Source organism: Cotesia glomerata, linkage group LG8 (assembly GCF_020080835.1).
Source record: "Cotesia glomerata isolate CgM1 linkage group LG8, MPM_Cglom_v2.3, whole genome shotgun sequence".
NCBI lineage: Eukaryota > Metazoa > Arthropoda > Insecta > Hymenoptera > Braconidae > Cotesia > Cotesia glomerata.
In genome coordinates, this window is record NC_058165.1 from 17,892,574 (window position 1) to 17,917,369 (window position 24,796).

At 26.4% G+C, this 24,796-nt stretch overlaps 2 protein-coding genes across 2 annotated transcripts; both read right to left on the reverse strand.

Moving 5' to 3' along the window:
- Positions 1–4,914: 4,914 nt before the first annotated feature.
- On the reverse strand, positions 4,915–8,509 carry LOC123270677 (glutathione S-transferase 1). The gene is made up of 5 exons (XM_044736835.1): positions 8,232–8,509; positions 8,042–8,100; positions 7,834–7,975; positions 6,274–6,391; positions 4,915–5,861 (listed from the first exon to the last, which is right to left on the reverse strand). The coding sequence occupies exons 1-5, from the start codon at positions 8,364–8,366 to the stop codon at positions 5,620–5,622; spliced, it is 696 nt and encodes a 231-aa protein (XP_044592770.1). The 5' UTR covers positions 8,367–8,509; the 3' UTR covers positions 4,915–5,619.
- Positions 8,510–10,978: 2,469 nt separating this feature from the next.
- On the reverse strand, positions 10,979–23,928 carry LOC123270933 (BTB/POZ domain-containing protein 17-like). Its single transcript, XM_044737119.1, has 4 exons — positions 23,463–23,928; positions 19,354–19,494; positions 17,133–17,945; positions 10,979–11,446 (listed from the first exon to the last, which is right to left on the reverse strand). Exons 1-4 carry the CDS (start codon positions 23,580–23,582, stop codon positions 10,994–10,996), a joined length of 1,527 nt encoding a protein of 508 aa, XP_044593054.1. The 5' UTR covers positions 23,583–23,928; the 3' UTR covers positions 10,979–10,993.
- Positions 23,929–24,796: the final 868 nt, after the last annotated feature.

Genomic DNA, 24,796 nt, shown 5'->3' on the forward strand with positions numbered 1-24,796 from the left:
TCATCGCGGTTGGTGCCATTCGAAAGGGCTTGACCAAACTCAGATTTTAAAACCAATTCAGATCAATAGATTTTGAAAAATCTTCAAAAAACTGAAAAAAAAAATATTTTTTCAAATGTGGTTTTTTTGGAATAACTTTTAAACGGCTTGATGGTTCAATTCCAAAAACTAATCAGCTCTTAACCTCAAAAAACCACGTCGATCGCCACCAGTCCGCTTAAAATCCGTTGATTCGTTCGAGAGATATCGTGAACGAAAGAAAACCGAAAAAAGTGTTTTTTCGGAATAACTCCAAAATTCCTAGCGCGATCAATTCAAAATTTGAGATTCTTTGTGAGGCTTGAAAAACTGCGTCGAATACTGCCAACCGCGTAAAAATCGGTTAATTCATTCAAAAGTTATTGCGGTTTAAAAATTCAAAAAATAGTGTCATCAAATCCCTATCAGACTTTTGAGCTCGAAGAGGTCCAATACATAGGACATCAATCCCTGTGAGCTTGGAGAGCTCAAAATAACCCATAAATTGTATTTTTGAGCTCGAAGAGCTCAAAAACGTCATTGGTGCAATTTTAAGCGCCTAAGTATGGAATTAGCGGGAAGTTGCAGGGATGGCCTTCAGGGTCAACCGTTTTCCTAATTTTTTTTACTTAAAATGATAAACCGTTTTTTTTTACTGATTGTTCGGTTTACGGTTTAGTACCTTTTTCATGAAAAAAATACCATCTATCGGCTATTCTCGACATGTCAACTTTTAAGTTAACAAAAATATAATTGTTTTGATTTATAATTAAAAAAACTTACAGAAATCAATCACTGTATCATTGAATAATTATAACATGCGCATATCACTCATAATAAATTTACGGATTTTGTATTACAACAATTCGAAAAGTCTGTCCCATTTTTATAAGTGTTCAAGTACTGGGTACTTTACCTTAAATTAATTTGTCGTAATTAACTTTGTGATAAATCAGAGATAGGAAATTAAAATGTAAATTTAGGAGTAAATAATTATAAATATGTACATGTGCATTCGTAAGTAGTGAATTGATTTTTTTTTGTATATTTCTTCCGTAATAACTAAATTAATTATTATATATATTTATAAATAATGAATGTTTTTATATTATATATTTAAATCTGGAATGAAGCATTGAACGTGTGTAAATTAAATGTTATTTGTCATATATATTTTTTAATTATCTTCTATTATATGATTTTATGTCAGCGATAAACCGTGTGATAGATTAAGGACAAAATAATGGGCATGCTTGCAATTTAAATATTTTATTTACTGACTTTAAGTTGGCTAGACTGTAAGACCAATGGAGTTAATACAGTTTGTTTCTTGCAGATGGAGCAGAAAACACAGGCACGGGATTCCCGGCGGCGCTGCCAGGGACGTGATCGATTATCGGACGGGTTATATTAAATCCCATCTTAGATCACCTTCCGGAAGAGTGAGGTGACTGTTTTCGCTCGAGCGATATTATTCTAAGCAAAAACTTATCGATAAATCAAGGGCGTGTAAAAAAATCTAAAAACTTTTTGTGGATTTTTCTAGAGGTTAGATTTAATTTTATATTACCGGGTTTATAGGGAAATAGGTAATCAAAAATTTTAAACCGATGTGTTCAGACGAGCATGTCAGCTGAATGAAGATCCTCGGAATTTGTAGTTAATTAACTATTGGAATAAATTTAATAAGTGAGTAAGAAGTAATGGTGTAATTGTAAGTTTTTTTTATTGGAAGAAGATATTGAGTGATAAATGCCGAAAAAGGTGGGTAAGAAAAAATTTTTTTTTGCTATTACAGACTATCAAGATTGATGTAAAAAAATTTTTTTTAAATACTAAAGCCAAAAGAGCGCATAAAAAATAGATTTTTTATTACAAAATGTGGAGAAATAAAGCTAGATGAAAATAATAATCAGGAGATAAAAATTAATTAGAAAGAAGGTACACGGAAAAAAGTAAACTGTAATAAATAACAGTCGATTTATAATAAGTAATGATCAACTGCTAAAAATTACCATTTCAAACAGTAAAATCGTGATTTTACTATTCACTTTATAATATTTACCATTTAAACGTTACAATTTACTCTTTACATGGACGAAAATACTATTTCAAACAGTAATATTCGCTATGTAAATGTCTAAAATGTTAAAGTATAATAATTAAGAATTCAGAGTTTGATATTTATCATTTCGTACCTAAAAAATGATCTTATGATATGTAAAAAGTATAAAATAAAGTTAGTAAATTTCTAATACAAGCAACGTCAATATTTACAAAGTAAAATGGTAAATTTTAAACGCAACGCTAAAAATCAAACTTTAATTATTGACTTGCTTGGACTGGTAAAATGTATATTTTAAAAGTATAATTTTTACTGTTTCAAATATTAAATTCTCTCAGAGTGAGACCCCCTTCTCTTTCATCTGAATTCTCCTTCTCTTCATAATATGGACTATCCGAACAAAACAGTTTCACTGTAAAAAGTCGCGCCAAGTCCACGTTCATAAGACTATTAGGAAAAAAAAAAAAAAATTTTTTCTTTACAAAAACATACAAAATAAAAAAATTAAAAAATCCAAGTAACCGATATGATTGTTTATGATTTTCGGAAATTAAAAAAAATTTTATTGTAAATTTAAAAATTAAAAAAAAAATTTTAGAACGTATTTAGTGTGCGTGGTTGCAAAATATTTTACTTTTGATGAAATTCGTAAAATCTATTTACTAGGACTTTAAAAAAATTGAAATACACAATGACGCACACCAAGTAAGTTCTAAATTTTTAATTTTTAAATTTACAATAAGATTTTTTAATTTTCAAAAATCATAAACAATCATATCGGTTACTTGGATTTTTAATTTTTATTTTGTATTTTTTTTGTAAAGAAAAAAAAATTTTTTTTTTCCTAATAGTCTTACGAACGTGGACTTGGCGCGATTTTCTTACAGTGAAACTGTTTTTGTTCGGATTTTAGTATTTTTTGTAATTATAATGAAAATTTACAATTGGTACCAACTTAAATCTCGCGTTGGCAGAATTTTTTACTGCAAACTATCCCCTTGAAGCTACAGTTTATGTAGATATAATTCCAGTGCACCCTGGCGGCCGTAAATGTAAGCTGTGAATTACTTTTTTTAACTGTAGTTGCTTATCTATAGGAGGATTACTACACATTTTTATTTTATCTAGTCTGTGGCGCTGACCTTTCTCCATCAAAAAAAAGTCAGGATCGAAATTTGTGAGCGAGCTATAGTATGTGCTGATAAAATTTAATAATTTCAAGTAAATAAATTGTTATAAGTGAATATAATTAATTAATACGGTGAAATAAATTATGAATTACTGTTATGATAAACAAATTGGGTAAAAAAAGTACCGTAGAATTAAATAAAATTTCGCAACCTCAAAAAACCGTTCTGCTTACAGTAAACACAGTCGGTGGTCTGGCGCTCCGTTTACAACGGATTTGAACGGAACTTGGCGCCAGATTCTACCGAATCTGTGGATAAATTGTGGCTTTTATACTTTCTACATTAAGTTCTGTAATATTTATATTTTTGCCACCCCGATGTCCGCTTTACTGTTTGAAACTATAAAAATTAACCGGAATCCGAGTGAATATTACACTTTACTTTTTTCCGTGCAGGATTGATGTAAAAAAAATTTTTTAAATACTAAAGCCAAAAGAGCGCATAAAATATTGGCATTAATTTTGATAGATTAACAAACGAATAGGTTTACTTGAAGTAATAACAAAAAATAATTCGATCAATTCTTGAGACAAGAAAATATATTCTTGAAAATGATCAAGAATATATATTCTTGTAACAAGAAAATTTTCTCAAGAGTAGTACCTTTTTTTCTCAGTGTAGATTTTTCATTACAAAATGTGGAGAAATAAAGATAGATCAAAATAATAATCAGGGTTTGAAAATTGAGTAGAAAGTACCTATAATTAATTGAGAAGGCTATTACCAAAGACTATTTAGAACTACTTCGGAAATTTATCATAATAAATGAACTATTTTAGAAAAGCATATAAAACATGAAAAATACACAAATTCAGGTCAAGACTTTTTCAATTAACTAAATTTAATTTCAAAAACTTATTTTATTATAAAAATACGACAGAGACAAAATTTTCCTTATTTTGTTAATTATATAGATTAGTTGATACTTTTTATTAGAAGTTAGTTTTTGTTTTCGCCGCTAGGTGGCTACGCCTTCTCGCTATCAGAAAAATGTTTCTAGGGGGTATATATAAAGACAAAATGGTTTTTTTTTATCATTAAAATCGATTCTACCACCAAAAAATCCTGAATATTAATCTTATGAAAATTTCACTACATAAAAAATTTAAAAAACACAAATTCAAATCAAAATCTTTCTAATGATACTAAATTTAATTTAAAAAATTCTTTTTGTTATATAAATACACTAGAGACAAAATTTTAATGATTCTTTTAATTATCTAGATTATTTGGTACTTTTTATTAGAAGTTAGTTTTTTATTTTTCCGCTAGGTGGCTACGCCTTCTCGCTATCAGAAAAACTTTTCTAGGGTATATAAATCAAGACAAAACTTTTATCATATAAATACTTTAAAGACAAAATTTTTCTTATCCTCTTAATTATAAATCTTAGATCCATTAAAAATTTATACATTGAAAAAAAATTAAATTAATTTAAGAGAAAAATTTTTGAATCGACTAAAATTTCCTTAAATTAAGAATTTTTCTACTTAAATCAAGAATATTAAGTTCTTCAAAATTAAATACTTAATTCAAGAAAATTTTTTTTTCTGTGTACGCTCTTTTGACTTTTAAAAATTTTTTTTTATTTTTTAAGATTAAAATATGCTTGTAAAGATTGGCAAAAAAATTTTCATTATCTTTTTGGCAATTATCACACAATATCTCAGTTTATTGAAATATTGTCACGGCATTTAAGCGCTAAATTGAATCGAGGATAGACCACAGGGTTTTTTTCTAGTCTAATGAAACTTATAAAGATAATAATTATAATTGTAATAAATATTATTAAAAAAATTCTGTAAAATGTCAGTCAATTTTATCTGATATTTAATCTCTATATAATCAATTTTAAATACCCTCGCAAGTGTATTTCTTATTAATAAGTACATTACATAATTAATTAATATGGAGATTAACTATCATTGCATATATATAAATATAAACTATGTATATATTATTTGTGTTATATAATATATGAGTATAAATTTTATCGTCGAAGATAATATGAAGCTGTGATTCAAATATACTTAATATATAAATATATAAAATATATTTATCCGAATAATAATTATTATTATTAAAAATATAATTGTTGGATTTAAAAACTATTTATACATAAATTTAAAAAATATTTTTTGTTGTTAAATTTTCATAAAAATATTTATTTAAATTGAATGCTCAAAAAATTGGTTACGACTGACATTTTGTCGTTTTTAAATTTTATTTTAATTGCATTGTTTATTATAAAGTATGTGTAATAAAATCATTAATAATTAATAATTAATAATAAAATATGCGATAAAAACAAAATAATAAAATTTTTTTTTTTTTTCAAGGAATGTCTTATTTTTTGCTTTTACGCATTGGATGAATAGGATGCACCCAAGTCATAGTCATGTCAGGATTTTTTTCATAATCGCTCAACTCTTTTAAACCTCCAGCTGCGATTTCCCACAATTCAGGGTGCTTTACTTTGAAGTCATTGTACCATTTGTTGACCTTAGGCCAGGGCTTGAGCGAAAAATTTATCGCTTCTAGTCCAATCGTTGCTGTTATCATTGCAAAGTCAGCGATTGTTAAAGTATCTGCAAAAATTTTTTAATAATTATTTAGTTATTAAATTACTTAATTTTTATTATTTAATTAATTAATTAATTAATTAAATAATAAATTCATAATTAATTAATTAATTAGTTCATAATTAATTAATTATTTCATAATTAATTAATTATTTCATAATTAATTAATTAGTTCAAAATTAATTAATTAATTAGTTCAAAATTAATTAATTACTTAGTTTAAAATTAATTAATTAATTAGTTCATATTTAATTAATTAATTAGTTCATAATTAATTAATTAGTTCATAATTAATTAATTAGTTCATAATTAATTAATTAGTTCATAATTAATTAATTAGTTCATAATTAATTAATTAGTTCATAATTAATTAATTAGTTAACTCATAATTAATTAATTAATTGATTTTCTGACTTACTTGCAGCGCAGTAGATAAAATTGGTACGAGTGAAATATTTTTCAAAAACATCCAAACTCATTTTTAATTTTTTTAAGCCCATTTCTGTGCGCTCGTAGTCAAAGAACATTGGACCAAACTATAATTATAAATTATTGTTATTTTTAATTATATGCATTTTAATAAAAAAATAATAATAATAATGATAATAATTACAAAAAAATAATGAAATCAATTAGATGTAATTTTACATGAATTTTTAATAATAATAATAATTTATATTATTAAGAGAGTCCGAAAAATTTTGAAAATGCTCTATTTCTAAATACATAGTTAAGAAATGACCTTGTATCTTGTGAAATACTTACATTTTTAAAGATCTAAGCTCATCCCGATGTTACACTCAACAAGACCTTTCATTTGAGTACCCACATCAATTTTTCATATATTTTGTATATTTATATATTATATATATATATATATATATATATATATATATATATATATATATATATATATATATATATATATATATATATATATATATATATATATATATATTTATATATATTATATATATGTATATATGAAAAATATACTAAAAATACATGTGGGTACTCAAATGAAAACTCTTGATGAGTGTAACGTCAGAATGAGCTTATATCTTTCGAAATGTCAATAATTAAGAAATGACCTTGTTTCTTGTGAACTACTGACATTTTTAAAGATATAAGCTCATCCCGATGTTACACTCATCAAGACCTTTCATTTGAATACCCACATCAATTTTTAATATATTTTATATATTATATATATATGTATATATAAAAAATATACTAAAATACATGTGGGTACTCAAATGAAAATTCTTGATGAGTGTAACGTCAGAATGAGCTTATATCTTTATAAATGTCAATAATTAAGAAATGACCTTGTATCTTGTGAACTATCGACATTTTTCAAGATATAAGCTCATCTCTGGTCTTACACTCATCGAGACCTTTCATTTGAGTACCCACATCAATTTTTCATATATTTATATATATTATATATATGTATATATGAAAAATATACCAAAAATACATGTGGGTACTCAAATGAAAACTCTTGATGAGTGTAACGTCAGAATGAGCTTATATCTTTCGAAATGTCAATAATTAAGAAATGGCCTTGTATCTTGTGAGCTATCGACATTTTTACAGATATAAGCTCACTCCGATATTAGATTCATCGAGACCTTTCATTTAAGTACCCACATGAATTTTTCATATATTTCATATATTTATATATATTATATATATGTAAATATGAAAAATATATCAAAAATGCATGTGGGTACTCAAATGAAAGCTCTTGATGAGTGTAATGTCAGGATGAGCTGATATCTGTAAAAACATCAATATTTAAGAAAGCACAATGCAATTTATCAATTACCGGAAAACCGCGAACTAGAAAAAAATATTGAAAAAATTATTTTTTTTTCCAAATTCATACTTTATACTTTTCATAAAATTAATTAGAAGTGATTTTGCATAAATTTTTATAAATAATAATAATAATTAAATAAATAAATGAACTTACGGCATATTCTGAAATATTGCGATAATAAGTTGTTAAATTGAAACAAAGTCGATGATTAACTAAAGCACGAGCTTTAGGATCCTTTGGATAATATTTACCTTCTTTATCATATTTATCACAAAGATATTGTAAAATTGCATGACTAAAATAATTATCAATAATTAATTTAATTACAAATTCAAGTACTAAAAAAATAATAATAATTTACCTTTCGCCCATTGTCAAATCACCGTCGACTAAAGTTGGAATTTCTCTCTGCGGATTCAGCTAGAATTTTTAATTAATAAAAATTCTCAATATAATTATTATTAAATATTAATTATGGATCATTTATTCAATTGTCATTAAATTATTATTAGAAACATTACAGAAAAAAATTATATTAATAATTAAATTACCTCTTCATATTCTTTAGTTAAAAATTCTCCTTTGCAATAGTCAACAGGTATCAATTCGTAATCAATATTAAGAGCTTTTAATGTTTGTCTGCAAGCTAGAGATGGTGGGCCATCAGAAACAGCGTAAAGTTTCATATTGCTGAAGTTTTTAGCAAAATAAAACTGTCAGATGCTGAAGAACAAAGAAGACTAAGATAAATTGCGTGCTGTATTATTAGATTGAGTTATTATATAAACGAGGAATGTTATGGCAATCCCACTGCTGGATCTCAAACTCCGCCTTTCACTGTCTATCAAGGCTATCGGTAGATAAAATTGACCCAATTACTTTTATTAATATATCAATTTTTATATTAAAAAAAAATTAATTTTTTCAGAAAAAAAAAAAATAAAATTGAATGAAAAAAAAAAAATTAATGTTTTTTTAATAATAATAATAATCAATAATAATAAAAAAAAGTTATTAATAATAATAACTAGCAACCTTGCAGTCACTTCGTGACTGCTGTAGTAACTTATAATTAAATGGAATTTTGCTTTATTAAATAATGACAATTGCTAAATTGCACTGTACTTTCTTTAATATTGACGTTTTTAAAGATATAAGCTCATCCTGATGTTATACTCATCGAGACCTTTCATTTGAGTACCCACATCAATTTTTCACATATTTTATATATTTATATATATATATATATATGTATGAAAAATATATCAAAAATGCATGTGGGTAATCAAATGAAAGCTCTTGATGAGTCTAACATGAAAATGAGCTTATATCTGTAAAAATGTCAATAGTTCACAAGATACAAGGTCATTTCTCAATTATTGACATTTTTTTAAATATAAGCTCATTTTGACGTTACACTTATCAAGAGCTTTCATTTGAGTACCCACTTGCGTTTTTGATATATTTTTCATATATATATATATATATATATATATATATATATATATATATAATATATATAAATATATGAAAAATTGATGTGGGTACTCAAATGAAAGGTCTTGATAAATATGTCAAGGTGAGCTTATATCCTTAAAAATGTCTATAGTTCACAAGATACAAGGTCATTTCTTAATTATTGACATTTTTAAAGATGTAAGCTCATCTTGATGTTACACTTATCAAGAGCTTTCATTTGAGTACCCACATGCATTTTTGACATATTTTTCATATATACATATATATAATATAAATAATTATATAAAATATATGAAAAATTGATGTGGGTACTCAACTGAAAGGTCTCGATGAGTGTATCATCAGGATGAGCTTATATCTTCAAAAATGTCAATGGTTCACAAAATACAAGGTTATTTCTTAATTAATGACATTTTTCAAGATATAAACTCATATTTATATTACTCTTATCAAGATCTTTTATTTAACCCTTCAGTACCCACGTTAATTTTAGTGTTTCACTTGCACTGCAGCGACATCATATAAGTTGAATGTTGTTGCGTGAGAAAAATTCTCATAGCGAGGGTACTGAAGGGTTAAATACCCACATGGCATTTTAGATATATTTTATATATATGATATTTGTGAAATATATAAATATATAAAATATATGAAAAATTGATGTGAGTACTCAAATGAAAGGTCTCGAAAAGTGTAACATCGGGATGAGCTTATATCTTAAAAAATGTCAATGGTTGACAAAATATAAGGTCATTTCTTAATTAATGACATTTTTAAAGATATAAACTCGTTTCCTTATTACACTCATCGAGACCTTTCATTTAAGTACCCACATGCACTTTTCATATATTTTTTATATATTAATATATATAATATATAAAATATATGAAAAATTGATGTGGGTACTCAAATGAAAGGTCTCGACAAGTGTAACATCGGGATGAGCTTATATCTTAAAAAATGTCAATGGTTGACACAATACAAGGTCATTTCTTAATTAATGACATTTTTAAAGATACTAACTCGTTTCCTCATTAGACTGATCGAGACCTTTCATTTAAGTACCCACATGCACTTTTCATATATTTTTTATATATTAATACATATAATATATAAAATATATGAAAAATTGATGTGGGTACTCAAATGAAAGGTCTCGACAAGTGTAACATCGGGATGAGCTTATATCTTAAAAAATGTCAATGGTTGACAAAATACAAGGTCATTTGTTAATTAATGAAATTTTCAAAAATATAAACTCATATTTATATTACACTCATCGAGACCTTTTATTTAAGTACCCACATGCATCTTTTATATTTTTTTCATATGTACATATATGTAATGTATATAAATATATAAAATATATAAAAAATTGATGTGGGTACTCAAATGAAAGGTCTCGATGAGTGTATTATCGGAATGAGCTTATACCTTCAAAAATGTCCATAGTTCACGAAATACAAGTTCATTTCTTAACTATGAATCTAAAGATATCCTGGAGAAAAAATTTTTTAATTACATAAATACATTAATATATATTTTTTATTTCTTCATTTTTTAACATTTAATTTTCATCTATAATAATTAATAATTATATCAAATAATAATAATAATAATATTAGGAATAAAAAATTTAATTTTTTAATTTGACACAAGCTCGGCACTTAATCTCAGACCCTAAAAAAAAAATAGCAATAAATGAATAAAAATTTTAAATATCTAAAAATAAATTAAACTCAACACTCACCAGCCTTCAGAAATTTTAAAAATCTTCAGTACCTTCCTCATATAATAAATTTAAATAAAAAAAAAAATAAATAATAAAAAAAAATTAATTAGCCGGTGAAATAACAATGTGGAGTTTAAGCATGTCTTTGTTGGGCCCGACTAAGTACGGAGAAACGGGATTAACAAGAGATCTAGCGCTTTGCTGGGGGTTCAATTCTTCAAACGGCAGTAGATCGTCTAAATTAAGGACACGGTCTGTTTTATTGAATCTGTGAATCACTTCGGTGACCCTGGCGATGTGCTCAACGCCATCTTGGAGTCCGTAGATAAGGACTCCTATTTTTACACGCATGTCGTTGTCGGCTTCAATGGGCGGCTCTTTGCAGGTCAGCGATAGCCTGACGGACCTAATGACGTGCTCGGGCATTTCGACGGTCCCTTGCCAGACGATTAGGAAGAATTTCTTGAACCAGACACCCTTGGGGTAAATGTCTACCACCCACTCGCAAGCTCTGTCACCCGCGTGCTCTGCGAGGAATGAATGGCTGGAGAATACCTGAAATATATAATTAATTAGTTAATTTTAATCATTTTTTTATGGATAGAAAATTAATTTTAATGGTTTTTTAATGATAGAATTTATTTTATTTATAGAAAAAAATTTTGGCTTTATATATACTCCGAGAAAGATTTTCTGATAGCGAGAAGGCGTAGCCACCTAGCGGCAAAACCAAGAACTAATTTTTAATAAAAAGTTCCAATTCATCTATATAATTAAGAAAATAAGGAAAATTTTGCCTCCGGCGTATTTAATTAATTAAATGAGTTATTTTAAATTAAAATTAGTATTATAAGAAAGATTTTAACTTTAATTTGTGATTTTATAATTTTTTATATTAAATAATAAATTAATTAATTCAAGTTGTTGTGGACCAATGATTATAAAATTTCATAAAGTTAATATTGAGGATTTTTTGTTGAGAAAATTTATTCTAATAGAAAAAAATTTTGTCTTTATATATACACTCTAGAATGATTTTTCTGATAGCGAGAAGGCGTAGCCACCTAGCGGCAAAACCAAGAACTAATTTTTAATAAAAAGTTCCAATTTATCTATATAATTAAGAAAATAAGAAAAATTTTGCCTCCAGCGTATTTATTGAATAAAATAAGTTTTTTTAAATAAAAATTAGTATTATTAGAAAGATTTTAACTTGAATTTGTGATTTTATAATTTTTTATATTAAATAATAAATTAATTAATTCAAGTTGTTGTGGACCAATGATTATAAAATTTCATAAAGTTAATATTGAGGATTTTTTGTCTTTATTAGAAAAAAATTTTGTCTTTATATATACCCTCTAGAATGATTTTTCTGATAGCGAGGCGTAGCCACCTAGCGGCAAAACCAGCAACTAACTTCTAATAAAAAGCACCAAATAATTTATATTATTAAGAGAATAAGAAAAATTTTGACTCTAGTGTATTTATTCAATAAAATGAATTTTTTAATTCATATTTAGTATCAATGGAAAGATTTTAACTTAAATTTTTGCCTTTTTAATTTTTTATATAATAAGGCTTCATAAAATTAATATTAAAGATTTTGTACTAAGAAAATTCATTTTAATAATAGAAAAAAATTTTGTCTTTATATATACACTCTAGAATGATTTTTCTGATAGCGAGAAGGCGTAGCCACCTAGCGGCAAAACCAAGAACTAATTTTTAATAAAAAGTTCCAATTTATCTATATAATTAAGAAAATAAGAAAAATTTTGCCTCCAGCGTATTTATTGAATAAAATAAGTTTTTTTAAATAAAAATTAGTATTATTAGAAAGATTTTAACTTGAATTTGTGATTTTATAATTTTTTATATTAAATAATAAATTAATTAATTCAAGTTGTTGTGGACCAATGATTATAAAATTTCATAAAGTTAATATTGAGGATTTTTTGTCTTTATTAGAAAAAAATTTTGTTTTTATATATAACCCCTAAAAAGATTTTTCTGCTAGCGAGAAGGCGTAGCAACCTAGTGGCAAAAACAAAAACTAACTTCTAATAAAAAGCACCAAATAATCTATGTGATTAAGAGAATAAGAAAAATTTTGACTCTAGTGTATTTATTCAATAAAATGAATTTTTTAATTCATATTTAGTATCAATGGAAAGATTTTAACTTAAATTTTTGCCTTTTTAATTTTTTATATAATAAGACTTCATAAAATTAATATTAAAGATTTTTTACTAAGAAAATTCATTTTAATAATAGAAGAAAATTTTGTCTTTATATATACTCCCTAAAGAGATTTTTCTAATAGCGAGAAGGCGTAGCCACCTAGCGGTAAAACCAACAACTTATTATTAATAAAAAGTTCCAATAAATTCATATAATTAAGAAAATAAGAAACATTTTGCTTCCAGCGTATTTATTTAATAAAATGAATTATTAAAATTATATTTAGTGTCATTGAAAAGGTCTTAAACTAAATTTGTGCCTTTTCAATCTTTCGTAGACTAACATCTTCATAAGATTAATACTAAGAAATTTTTGCTGATAAAATTCATTTGAGCGTAACATTAGGAAGAGCTTTTATATTTTAAAAATTGTCAATAATTAAGAAAAGATGTTGTATTTTGTCTACTGATGATATTTTTAACAATATAAGCTCATCATGGAGTTACACTTATCGAGACCTTTCATTTGAATACCCACACAAATTTTTAATATATTTTATATATTTCACAAATATGAGAAATATCATATATATAAAATATATGAAAAAATTCGTGTGGGTATTCAAATGAAAGGTCTTGATGAGCTTAACATCAGAATGAGCTTATATCGCGTGCTAAATGCAAAAAGGGCGTATAATTTTTTTTTTTGTGTCAATCCTTTTGTAAACATGTTCTAAGCCTAAAAATGAAAAAAAAATTTCCAAAGCTAAAAGGGCGTATGTTGCGAGTTATACGCCCTTTTGGCTTTATAACAATAAAAATTCAGTGATCTAAAACCGAAAGGGCGTATAATTTTGAACTTCCCGCTAAGAAAATTAAAAACTTTCTAAAATTAGGATTATATGGGTTTTACTCCGTTTTTCAAAAATAGAGTTTTCATCACATCTATATTCAACTATACTCAGCTCAAAAAATTTTTTAACGATTAGTTAATAATTTCTTACTTATAATAATGTGTTTTTCATTCTATATATATTAGGGTGGCCCAAAAAACCGACTATTTTTTTTTTTTGAGTCTCGAGTGAAAAAATGTTAGTTTTGATGTTTTAAGAGCCCTCTCCAAAAGACAGCTCAAAAAAAAATTTTTAAAAGGTCACTCCAAATTTTTTAAAATTTCAAAAATCGTCAAAAATCGAATTTTTTTTTTTTTAATTTTTTTTCTCGTAACGGTATAATTTTATAGACTAAAAAAAAATGAGATTCTGAAAATTTCAGTTCAAAATTTAAATTTTGAAAGGTTGCTCATAATTTTTTTCAATTTATTAGTACATTAGTTTAGATTTTTTCGAGCGACCTTTTACTATTTAAATTAAAATTCCATGAATTTTTTTTTTTTTATTTAGTACCATAATCAATAAAAATACATCACGAGATGAACTAAAAATCAAGCACAATATAGAAAAAATAATTTTTTTTAATTTAATAATTTTATTTAATAAACTTCCAAGCGGGAATGCGAATCCCAAGCTGGTCTTATATTAGAAACCAGCTTGGTTGAGATTTGACCCTTGCCGCGTAGGTTGAGATTTTTACAAACCAAAAACCCCACCGTACCACTCCCAACAGTTAAAGTCGGCGATATGACTAATTAAAGAAAAATAAAAAAATTATGAGCGACCTTTCGAAATTTAAATTTTGAACTGAAATTTTCAGAATCTCATTTCTTTTTAGTCTATAAAATTATACCGTAACGAGAAAAAAATTAAAAAAGTTCGATTTTTGACGATTTTGAAATTTTAAAAATTTGGAGTGACCTCTGAAAAATTTTTTTTTAAGCTGTCTCTTGGAGAGGGCTCTTAAAACATCAAAAACTAACATTTTTTCACTCGAGACTAAAAAAAAAAAATAGTCGGTTTTTTTGAGCCACCCTAATATATATATATTATGGATTTTAAGTACAATTTTACACAACGAAAAAGAAGGAAATTTATAAAAATATGAAAAGTATAGGTATGGAATTGGCGGGAAGTTGCGGGGATGGCCTTTAGGGTCAACCGTTTTCCAGATTTTTAACTTCCCGCTAAGAAAATCGAAGATTTTCAAAAATCGGGAAGTTATTGTTTTCACCCCGTTTTGCAAAAATCGAGTTTTCATCAGATCTCGACGTTTAAAGGTCATAGGAAGCTTTCCTGACTATCCCCGCGAGGTTGTCACTATGTTTGTATGTATGTATGTGCGTGCGTGTGCGCGCGCGCGCGCGTGTGTGTGTGTGTGTGTGTGTGTCATGTATGTGACTCGCTTATAACTTTTGAACGACTGAACCGATCGGAACGTACTAAACGGCGTTCTAAAGAGTTTCCTTAAACTTAGATTTCCTGAGAATTTGAACCGATTCAGACTGATAGATTTTGAGAAATTCTGAAAAATCTCAAAAAAAATAAGAAAATAATCATTTTTGAAAGTGGTTTTTTTGGAATATCTTTTAAACGGCTCTATCAATAAACTTCAAAAACTAATCCGCCCTTAAGCTTGAAAAACCACGCCGATCGTCGCTAATCCGGTCAAAATCGGTTGATTCGTTCGAGAGATATCTGAGCAAGGCCTCGTGACGTTGTCAAAATTATTTGGCAACGCAGGTAAGCTCAAAGATTTGGGGACTAAACAAGACAGACGAACGAACGAGACTCTTGTAAGGAGGGATAAGTGTTATGGCTCAAACAGGTCTTACGGCTGTACCTCCCCGCATGGGCCCCGCTGGTAACTGGTCGGGTTGTCATTATATTACCGATCAGGCTGACGCTGTCGCTGAATGGGTTGATACAGTTAACTGAGTACGAGGACAGATTGACATTAAATTCAACTCAATTCATATCTGTCCTATGATAGCGTAAATGCTTGAGGGCAGGGTTTTTCCTTGCCGGCAAACTTGGCTGTGTATTTCCTATGTGAGGGTAGGATAGATATACGTGTGTGTATAGCTCTTTTGAGCCCAGGAAACGGCCTCTTCGGAGGTAGGCGAAAGCCTCGCCATATATTCTTCGTTCGAGAGATATCCTCGATAAAATATTTGGAAACAAGTGTTTTTTTAACATAACACCGAAATTTTTTGGAATAACTTTTAAACGGCTGCACTGATCGATTTCAAAAACTGATCGGCTATTAGCATGAAAAAATTACGTCGACCGCCGTCAAGCCGGTCAAAATTGGTCAATTCGTTCAAGAAATATCATGAACGAAAGAAAACCAAAAAAAGTGTTTTTTTTGGAATTACTCCAAATTTCCTAGTTTTATCAATTCAATCTTGAAGATTCTTCATAAAACTAAAAAAATTGCGTCAAATACTGCCAACCGCGTGAAAATTGGTTGATTTATTTAAAAGTTAGTACGGTTTGAAAATTTAAAAAATAATGTTCTATGATACTTCTATCAGACTTTTGAGCTCGAAGAGCTCAAAATAACACATAAATTGTATTTTTGAGCTCGAAGAGCTCAAAAACGTCATTAGTGCAGTTTTATGCACCTAAGTATGGAATTAGCGGGAAGTTGCACGGATGGCCTTCAGGGTCTACTTTTTTTCTAATTTTTTTTTCACAAATTTTCTCCGGGCAATTTGGAAGACTATGGTTCGAAATAATGAAAAATCCTGATTTTTTTTATACGCCCTTTTTGGCTTTAGACCGATAACTTCCTAAAGCCAAAAGAGCGTATATCTTAAGATATAGTTAGTACGTTAGTACGTCAAAATTTTTTTTTTCTGCAGATCTTTACATTTCGAGCGATTCTAAAGAGAATTGCAAAAAAAAATTTTTTTATACGCTCTTTTGGCATGGAACTCTATCTAACTGCTGTAATACGCTCCTTTGGCATTTGGCACGCGAAATGATAATTACGAGAAACTTAAAAAGTAATGGAGGTTTTTGACAAAGGGATGTTGTTAATTAGTTATTTTTCTATATCATAAGATAAATTTTACTATAGAGGCAGTCGCGTAGCGACTGCCGATTTGTAATTAATATTAATTAAGCATAGATTAATATATTAATATTAAAAATAATTACCAGCGTCCGTGTATGGTACGAAGGCAAACTATGAAAATTCTCAATGGTCAGCAGACTGCTGCAGGTATCAACAGTATAAAGCCTGGGTTCAAAAAGCAGCGCACCATCTTCTTCATTCTTGATGACATCCTGGACCCGATCATGCTGTCCCGAGTGGAAGGACATTCCAATAGCCATTCGCTCAACGAAGAATTCTTTGTACTTATTAGTCAAAGGCGACAGCAACAATTCCGCGAGTTGTCTCGGAGACATCATGGGAAACCTAATTGGAGTCATTACAGCAATCACCAGCTGCTTTAATGTCATCTCGTACTCGGTAGGCGTCAGCTGGTGCCTGAGCCTCTGGACCTGGTGGTCCAGCCACGACTCCAGACACTTGTACAGCGTCATCTCGTCTCGGATGACCAGCGAGCTCTGGTGCAAGAGTGTTACTAAGACATCCAGTTCAAAGTTCCCAAAGTCTGCGGTTTTAGCTACCAGCTCGACGTTCCACTTGATGAAGTTCTGGCAGGTCTGGGTGATCTCGTGGTGTCCGCAGTTCGAGGTGTAGTCCAGCCAGGACACTAGAGTTCCGTGGATTGCTGCTACTGCGATGTGGTTCTGCATGTACTCAAGGCACAGGGTTATCAGGTCTCGAACGTTGTACTTGTCTGCTAGTGAGAGGATCGGCAGAACTACTTCGTAGCTGATACGGATTTGTCCGGTGTAGAAGTAGCGGAGAAATTCACTAAATATTGGAACGCACTGAGGAGTTTCTTGGAGAGTTACGCGGCTTTCTTGGGATTCTGTCCATTGCGGGCTCATTAACATCACCTGTTTAATTTTAATAAAATTTTATTTATCTTGTGAACTATTGACATTTTTAAAGATATAAGCTCATCCCGATGTTATACTCATCGAGACCTTTCATTTGAGTACCCACATCAATATTTCATATATTTTATATATTTATATATATATATGTGTATATTAAAAAATATGAAAATGCATGTGGGTACTCAAATGAAAGCTCCTGATGAGTGTAACATCGGGATGAGCTTATATCTTTAAAAATGTCAATAATTAAGAAATGACCTTGTATCTTGTGAACTATTAACATTTTTGAAGATATAAGCTCATCCCGATGTTACACTCATCGAGACCTTTCATTTGAGTACCCACATCAATTTTTCATATATTTTGTATATTTATATATATTATATATATGTATATATGAAAAATATATCAAAAATACATGTGGGTACTCAAATGAAAGCTCTTGATGAGTGTAATATCGAGATGAGCTTATATCTTTAAAAACTTCAATAATTAAGAAATGACCTTGTATCTTGTCAACTATTGACATCTTTAAAAATATAAGCTCATCTCGATGTTACACTCATCGAGACCTTTCACTTGAGTACCGACATCAATTTTTCATATATTTATATATATTATGTATATGTATATATGAAAAATATACCAAAAATACATGTGAGTACTCAAATGAAAACTCTTGATGAGTGTAATATCGGGATGAGCTTATATCTTTAAAAATGTCAATAATTAAGAAATGACCTTGTATCTTGTGAACTATTAACATTTTTGAAGATATAAGCTCATCCCGATGTTACACTCATCAAGACCTTTCATTTGAATACCCACATCAATTTTTAATATATTTTATATATTTATATATATTATGTATATGTATATATGAAAAATATATTAAAAATGCATGTGGGTACTCAAATGAAAGCTCTTGCTGAGTGTAACGTCAGGATGAACTTATATCTTTAAAAACGGCAGTATTTAAGAAAGTACAGTGCAATTTAACAAGTCATTATTTAATCAAGCAAAATTTTATTTGTTTATAGTTCACAAGTCACGGTAGTCACATAGTGACTGCAAGGTTGCTAGTTAATTTTAATTGTATATACTTAAGAAAAGTTTTTATTGTAATTTTTTTAAAAGTTTGATTTTAATTTTGGAAAATGTATTTTTTTTATTATAATCTAACAATTTTGGTTTTTTATTAATTAAACTAAATTCAGAAAACATCTCAGTATTTTTTTTAATTTTTATAACATTGAGCCAACATTTGAAAATTTCTATAATTTATTTTATTGAACAATAATTAAAAAAAAAAAATTAAAACAAAAAACTTTACATGTTCAATTGTTGAACGTCGGCTACTTTTATTATCATTAAAAAATTTACTTGAAATAAAAAAAACTATTACCTGAAATACATCACTAGAAGCACATAAAATTAAACGATGAGCTGGATACTCTACACCATCAACCACCAAGCAAATATCATTCATCAACCGCTCAGCATACAAAGTCGCTATTTTCAACAGAATCGTCTGCGAATTATCCACCTGCAATAAATAACTGGTCAATAATGACTAATGACGAATAAAATTTGATGATACTAAAATCAGACATCTGATCATTTTTTTATTATCTTTATCAGAAATGAATTATAAAAAAAAAAAAATATTTTTCAAAAATTTGCTCTTGTAAATTCAATTTAATTTTAGCTGTCACTACAATTTTTTCAATTTTCTTTAACAAAAAAATTTGTTTTAAAAAATTATTTTTCAAAAATTGCATTTTTAATTTTTTAAAATTTCTGCATGTCAACTTTTTTTTGCCATAATTTAATTGTCAAAAAAATTTTTAAAATTATCAAATATCTGCTAAATTAATTTTGATGACATTAAAGTTATCTGTCATTTGACCATTTTTTTTACAAAAAAATTCGTTCCAAAAAATCATTTTTAGAAAAATTGGATTTTTAATTTCTACATGTCAATTTTTTGTCATAATTAATTTGTTAAAAAAAATTTGTAAATTATTAAATATCTACTAAATTAATTTTCTTAAATTGATGACATTAATTTAAATGTCATTTCACAATTTAAAAAATTTTTTTAACAAAAAAAATTTTTTCTAAAAAATTATTTTTAATTTTTAAAATTTTCTACATTTTAATTTTTTTTGTTATAATTTATTTGTTACAAAAATTCTTAAAATTATTAAATATTTTCTCAATTGACATTAAATTTAGCTGTCATTTCACAATTTAAAAAAATTTTTTTAACAAAAAAAAATTTGTTCTAAAAATTATTTTTAATTTTTAAAAATTTCTACATGTCAATTTTTTTTATAATTCTTATTTATTAAAAAAATTTTAAAAATCATCAAATCTCTGCTAAATTAATTTTCATTAATTAATAACATTAAATTTAGTTGTCATTTCAAAATTTTTAAAATTTTTTTTAACAAAAAAATTTATTCTAAAAAATTATTTATAATTTTTTTAATTTTCTACAATTCAATTTTTTTTGAAATAATTTATTTAATGCAAAAACTTTTAAAATTATCAAATATCTGTTAAATTAATTTTCATCACTTGTAATTATTTTAATTTTTCAAAATTATTAAATTTTAATAAAAAAAACTGACAGCTTTGGCATGCTGTTTTACTATTTAATCAGGTAATATTTTTGCAGAACATAAAAAAAAGAAATTTATTTTTAATTTGGAAAAGAATTTTTTCAGTGAATTCTTTTTATGTACTGACATAATAAAAATATAATTATTTTATGTCCCGACATAAAATTAAATGCTTATGCATAGGAAGAGATACTAAAAGACACGAATTATTATTATGTAACGACATAATTATAATAAATAGAAATTATTCTTTAGAAAAAATAAATACATTTTTATTATCTTGTGACATAATTATAATGAATACAATTCAATTATGATTAAAGATAAAATATATTTTTTTCATTATAAATAGCATAATAAAAAATATTAAAATGATGTATTTGCATAAAAAAAAAATGGATTAATTTTATTTTGCAAAATTTTTATTATGGTTGGTCATACTAAAAATTCACAGAATTTAGTAAAAAGTCAAATCATAATGAATAATTCAAAAATATTTATGACACAACATAACTAAAATTCAGACAATTTTTATTATTTTCCACCATAATTAATTATGCCGATAACGAATTTTAATTATCTAGTAACATAAATTTAATTAAAATTTTTTATTCTAAAAGTAAATAAAATAATAATGATAAATAAAAATGATCTTGTAACATAATGATATTAAGCAATTAATATTATCTCAATACATAATTTTAATTATAACATTTTTATTATGTACATAATTTTAATTTAGAATTTTTATTATGTACATAATTTTAATTCTGAATTACTATTATATACATAATTTTAATTTAAACATTTCCATTACGTACATAATTTTAATTATAACATTTTTATTATGTACATAATTTTAATTTAGAATTTTTATTATGTACATAATTTTAATTCTGAATTACTATTATATACATAATTTTAATTCTGAATTATTATTATGTACATAATTTTAATTATAACATTTTTATTATGTACATAATTTTAATTTAAACATTTCCATTACGTACATAATTTTAATTATAACATTTTTATTATGTACATAATTTCAATTCCGAATTTCTATTATGTACATGATTTTAATTATAACATTTTTATTATGTATATAATTTTAATTCAGAATTATTATTATTATGTACATAATTTGAATTGTAACATTTTTACTATGTACATAATTTTAATTCAGAATTTTTATTATGTACATAATTTTAATTCAGAATTTTTATTATGTACATAATTTTAATTCTAAATTATTATTATGTACATAATTTTAATTCTGAATTATTATTATGTACATAATTTTAATTCTGAATTATTATTATGTACATAATTTTAATTTAAACATTTCCATTACGTACATAATTTTAATTCTGAATTATTATTATGTACATAATTTTAATTTAAACATTTCCATTACGTACATAATTTTAATTATAACATTTTTATTATGTACATAATTTCAATTCCGAATTTCTATTATGTACATGATTTTAATTCAGAATTTTTATTATTTTCATAATTTTAATTCAGAATTTTTATTATGCACATAATTTTAATTCTGAATTATTATTATGTACATAATTTTAATTATAACATTTTTATTATGTAAATAATTTTAATTCTGAATTATTATTATGTACATAATTTTAATTTAAACATTTCCATTACGTACATAATTTTAATTCTGAATTTCTATTATGTACATAATTTTAATTTAAACATTTCCATTACGTACATAATTTTAATTATAACATTGTTATGATGGACATAATTTTAATTCAGAATTATTATTATGTACATAATTTTAATTCTGAATTTTTATTATGTACATAATTTTAATTCTGAATTATTATTATGTACATAATTTTAATTCAAACATTTCTATTATGTATAAAATTTTAATTCCAAATTTCTATTATGTACATAATTTTAATTTAAACATTTCCATTACGTACATAATTTTAATTATAACATTGTTATTATGGACATAATTTTAATTCAGAATTATTATTATGTACATAATTTGAATTGTAACATTTTTACTATGTACATAATTTTAATTCAGAATTTTTATTATGTACATAATTTTAATTCTAAATTATTATTATGTACATAATTTTAATTCTGAATTATTATTATGTACATAATTTTAATTCTGAATTTTTATTATGTACATAATTTTAATTTAAACATTTCCATTACGTACATAATTTTAATTATAACATTTTTATTATGTACATAATTTTAATTCTGAATTACCATTATGTACATAATTTTAATTCTGAATTACCATTATGTACATAATTTTAATTATAACATTTTTATTATGTATATAATTTTAATTCCAACATTTCTATTATGTACATAATTTTAATTATAAAATTTTCATTATGTACATAATTTTAATTATAACATTTTTATTATGCACATAATTTTAATTCTTATTTGTATTAAATTTGATATTAAAAGAAATTAAAAAGTTATAAATAATCACTTGAAAAATATAAATCTACAGGAGCCAATTTAATTTATGTCACTACATAAAAAAAATTGTTAGTTAAAATTATGTCCTCACATAATTATTAAACTCTTATTTTTAATTATCATGACACATAATAAAAATATTCTTTTTGTCACCAGCTCAACTCAGAATTTTAATTCTTTGATATATTATTATGTCCCTACATAATAATTATTCCTTAAAAAATATAAGCATAAACATAAAATTAATCTATTATATTTTGATTATGCTTTAACATAAAATGTTAAATGCATCTTTCTTTTTAGTTGTTGATTTTAAGATCTTTTATTTTCTTTTATTAAATAATAAAACGGCGTGCCATAGCTGTTAATTTTATTATGAAATAAATAAAAATAAATAAAATACCTCAATCGCCTCTGGTGTCTTAGGGACATCAGAACTGGGCCCGCCTTCATCAACAACTGGTTTCTGATCCATTTCAACACTTGTCATACCTGTCATCCACCTAATAGTACTACGTAGCATCTGCACATGTTTACTTGTCGTGATTCAGCCTTGGTGCCCAGCAGCTAGTGCGGGCTACTCTTCATCATAGCACTCATCAGCCCTCATACTGTTCAATCCAATCTTCTCTTCAGGTATGTTTATTTATATCTTTACCATTAAACTATTTACACCGCATACTTCTCCAGCACTACCAGGACACTCCAGACACTAAAACAAACTTATTCTCTTAATTTCCAATCTTCAATCTCCAATTTTCAACCTCAATCGATTTCCTGCTTAACTCAAAACCTAGATGACAATGGAGTTGCAATCACCAGCTTCAGAATTCTTCAGGTTAAGTTGTCAGCTGTTTTATTTTTTTTAGTTTTGCGAGTTTGAATGTCAGTTTAATAATAATATAGAACAGATGGCGCCACAGTAGAAAATTTATTCAAAATTTAAAGTAGTTCCTACTTTACCGGTGACAAAGTATGATACTGAAGTTAGCTGACGTTTTTAATTTTTTTAAAAACTAGAATTTAATTTGCGCGCGCAAGCGCGCGCCTCATATTTATTGTCATGATATATTTATGTGTCGTTTATGTATATTATATTTGTTTTCAACCAATCAGAATGAGAATAAATATTTTCAACCAATCACATTACGAATAAATTGGTTTCACATACATTTCATCTCAATTTTATTATGGGACTAGAATTCAAATTTGCGCGCGCAAGCGCGCGCCTCATATTTATGATCATGATATATTTATGTGTAATTTATGTATATCATCAGACTCGATAGAGTCTGGCGCCAAGTTCCGTTCTCAAGCCAGACTACCGAGTGTGTATATACCGTAAGCAGAACGGTTTTTTGAGGTTACAAATTTTTTAACTTCCCGCTAAGAAAATCGAAGATTTTCAAAAATCGGGAAGTTATTGTTTTCACCCCGTTTTGCAAAAATCGAGTTTTCATCAGATCTCGACGTTTGAAGGTCATAAGAAGCTTCCCTGAATACTCCCGCGAGGTTGTCACGGTGTCTGTGTGTGTGTGTGTGTGTGTGTGTGTGTGTGAAAGTATGTGAACCGCTTATAACGTTTGAACGGCTCATCCGATTTTATCGCGGGTGGTGCCATTTGAAAGGGCTTAGCCAAACTTAGATTTTGAGTATAATTTGGACCGATTCGAATCAGTAGATTTTGAGAAATCTTAAAAAAACTAAGAAAAAAAATTTTTTCAAATGGGGTTTTTT

Excerpts from the sequence above, each read along its gene's own strand:
- LOC123270933 (XM_044737119.1), bottom strand. The coding sequence starts at position 23,582 with ATGCTACGTAGTACTATTAGGTGGATGACAGGTATGACAAGTGTTGAA. Across the intron at positions 19,495-23,462 it reads AGACACCAGAGGCGATTGAG|GTGGATAATTCGCAGACGAT; the intron begins GTATTTTATTTA and ends TATTTATTGCAG. Across the intron at positions 11,447-17,132 it reads CGTACCATACACGGACGCTG|GTATTCTCCAGCCATTCATT; the intron begins GTAATTATTTTT and ends TATATATTTCAG.
- LOC123270677 (XM_044736835.1), bottom strand. The coding sequence starts at position 8,366 with ATGAAACTTTACGCTGTTTCTGATGGCCCACCATCTCTAGCTTGCAGA. Across the intron at positions 7,976-8,041 it reads GATTTGACAATGGGCGAAAG|TCATGCAATTTTACAATATC; the intron begins GTAAATTATTAT and ends TAATTATTTTAG. Across the intron at positions 6,392-7,833 it reads GCAATATTTCAGAATATGCC|TTTGGTCCAATGTTCTTTGA; the intron begins GTAAGTTCATTT and ends TTATAATTATAG.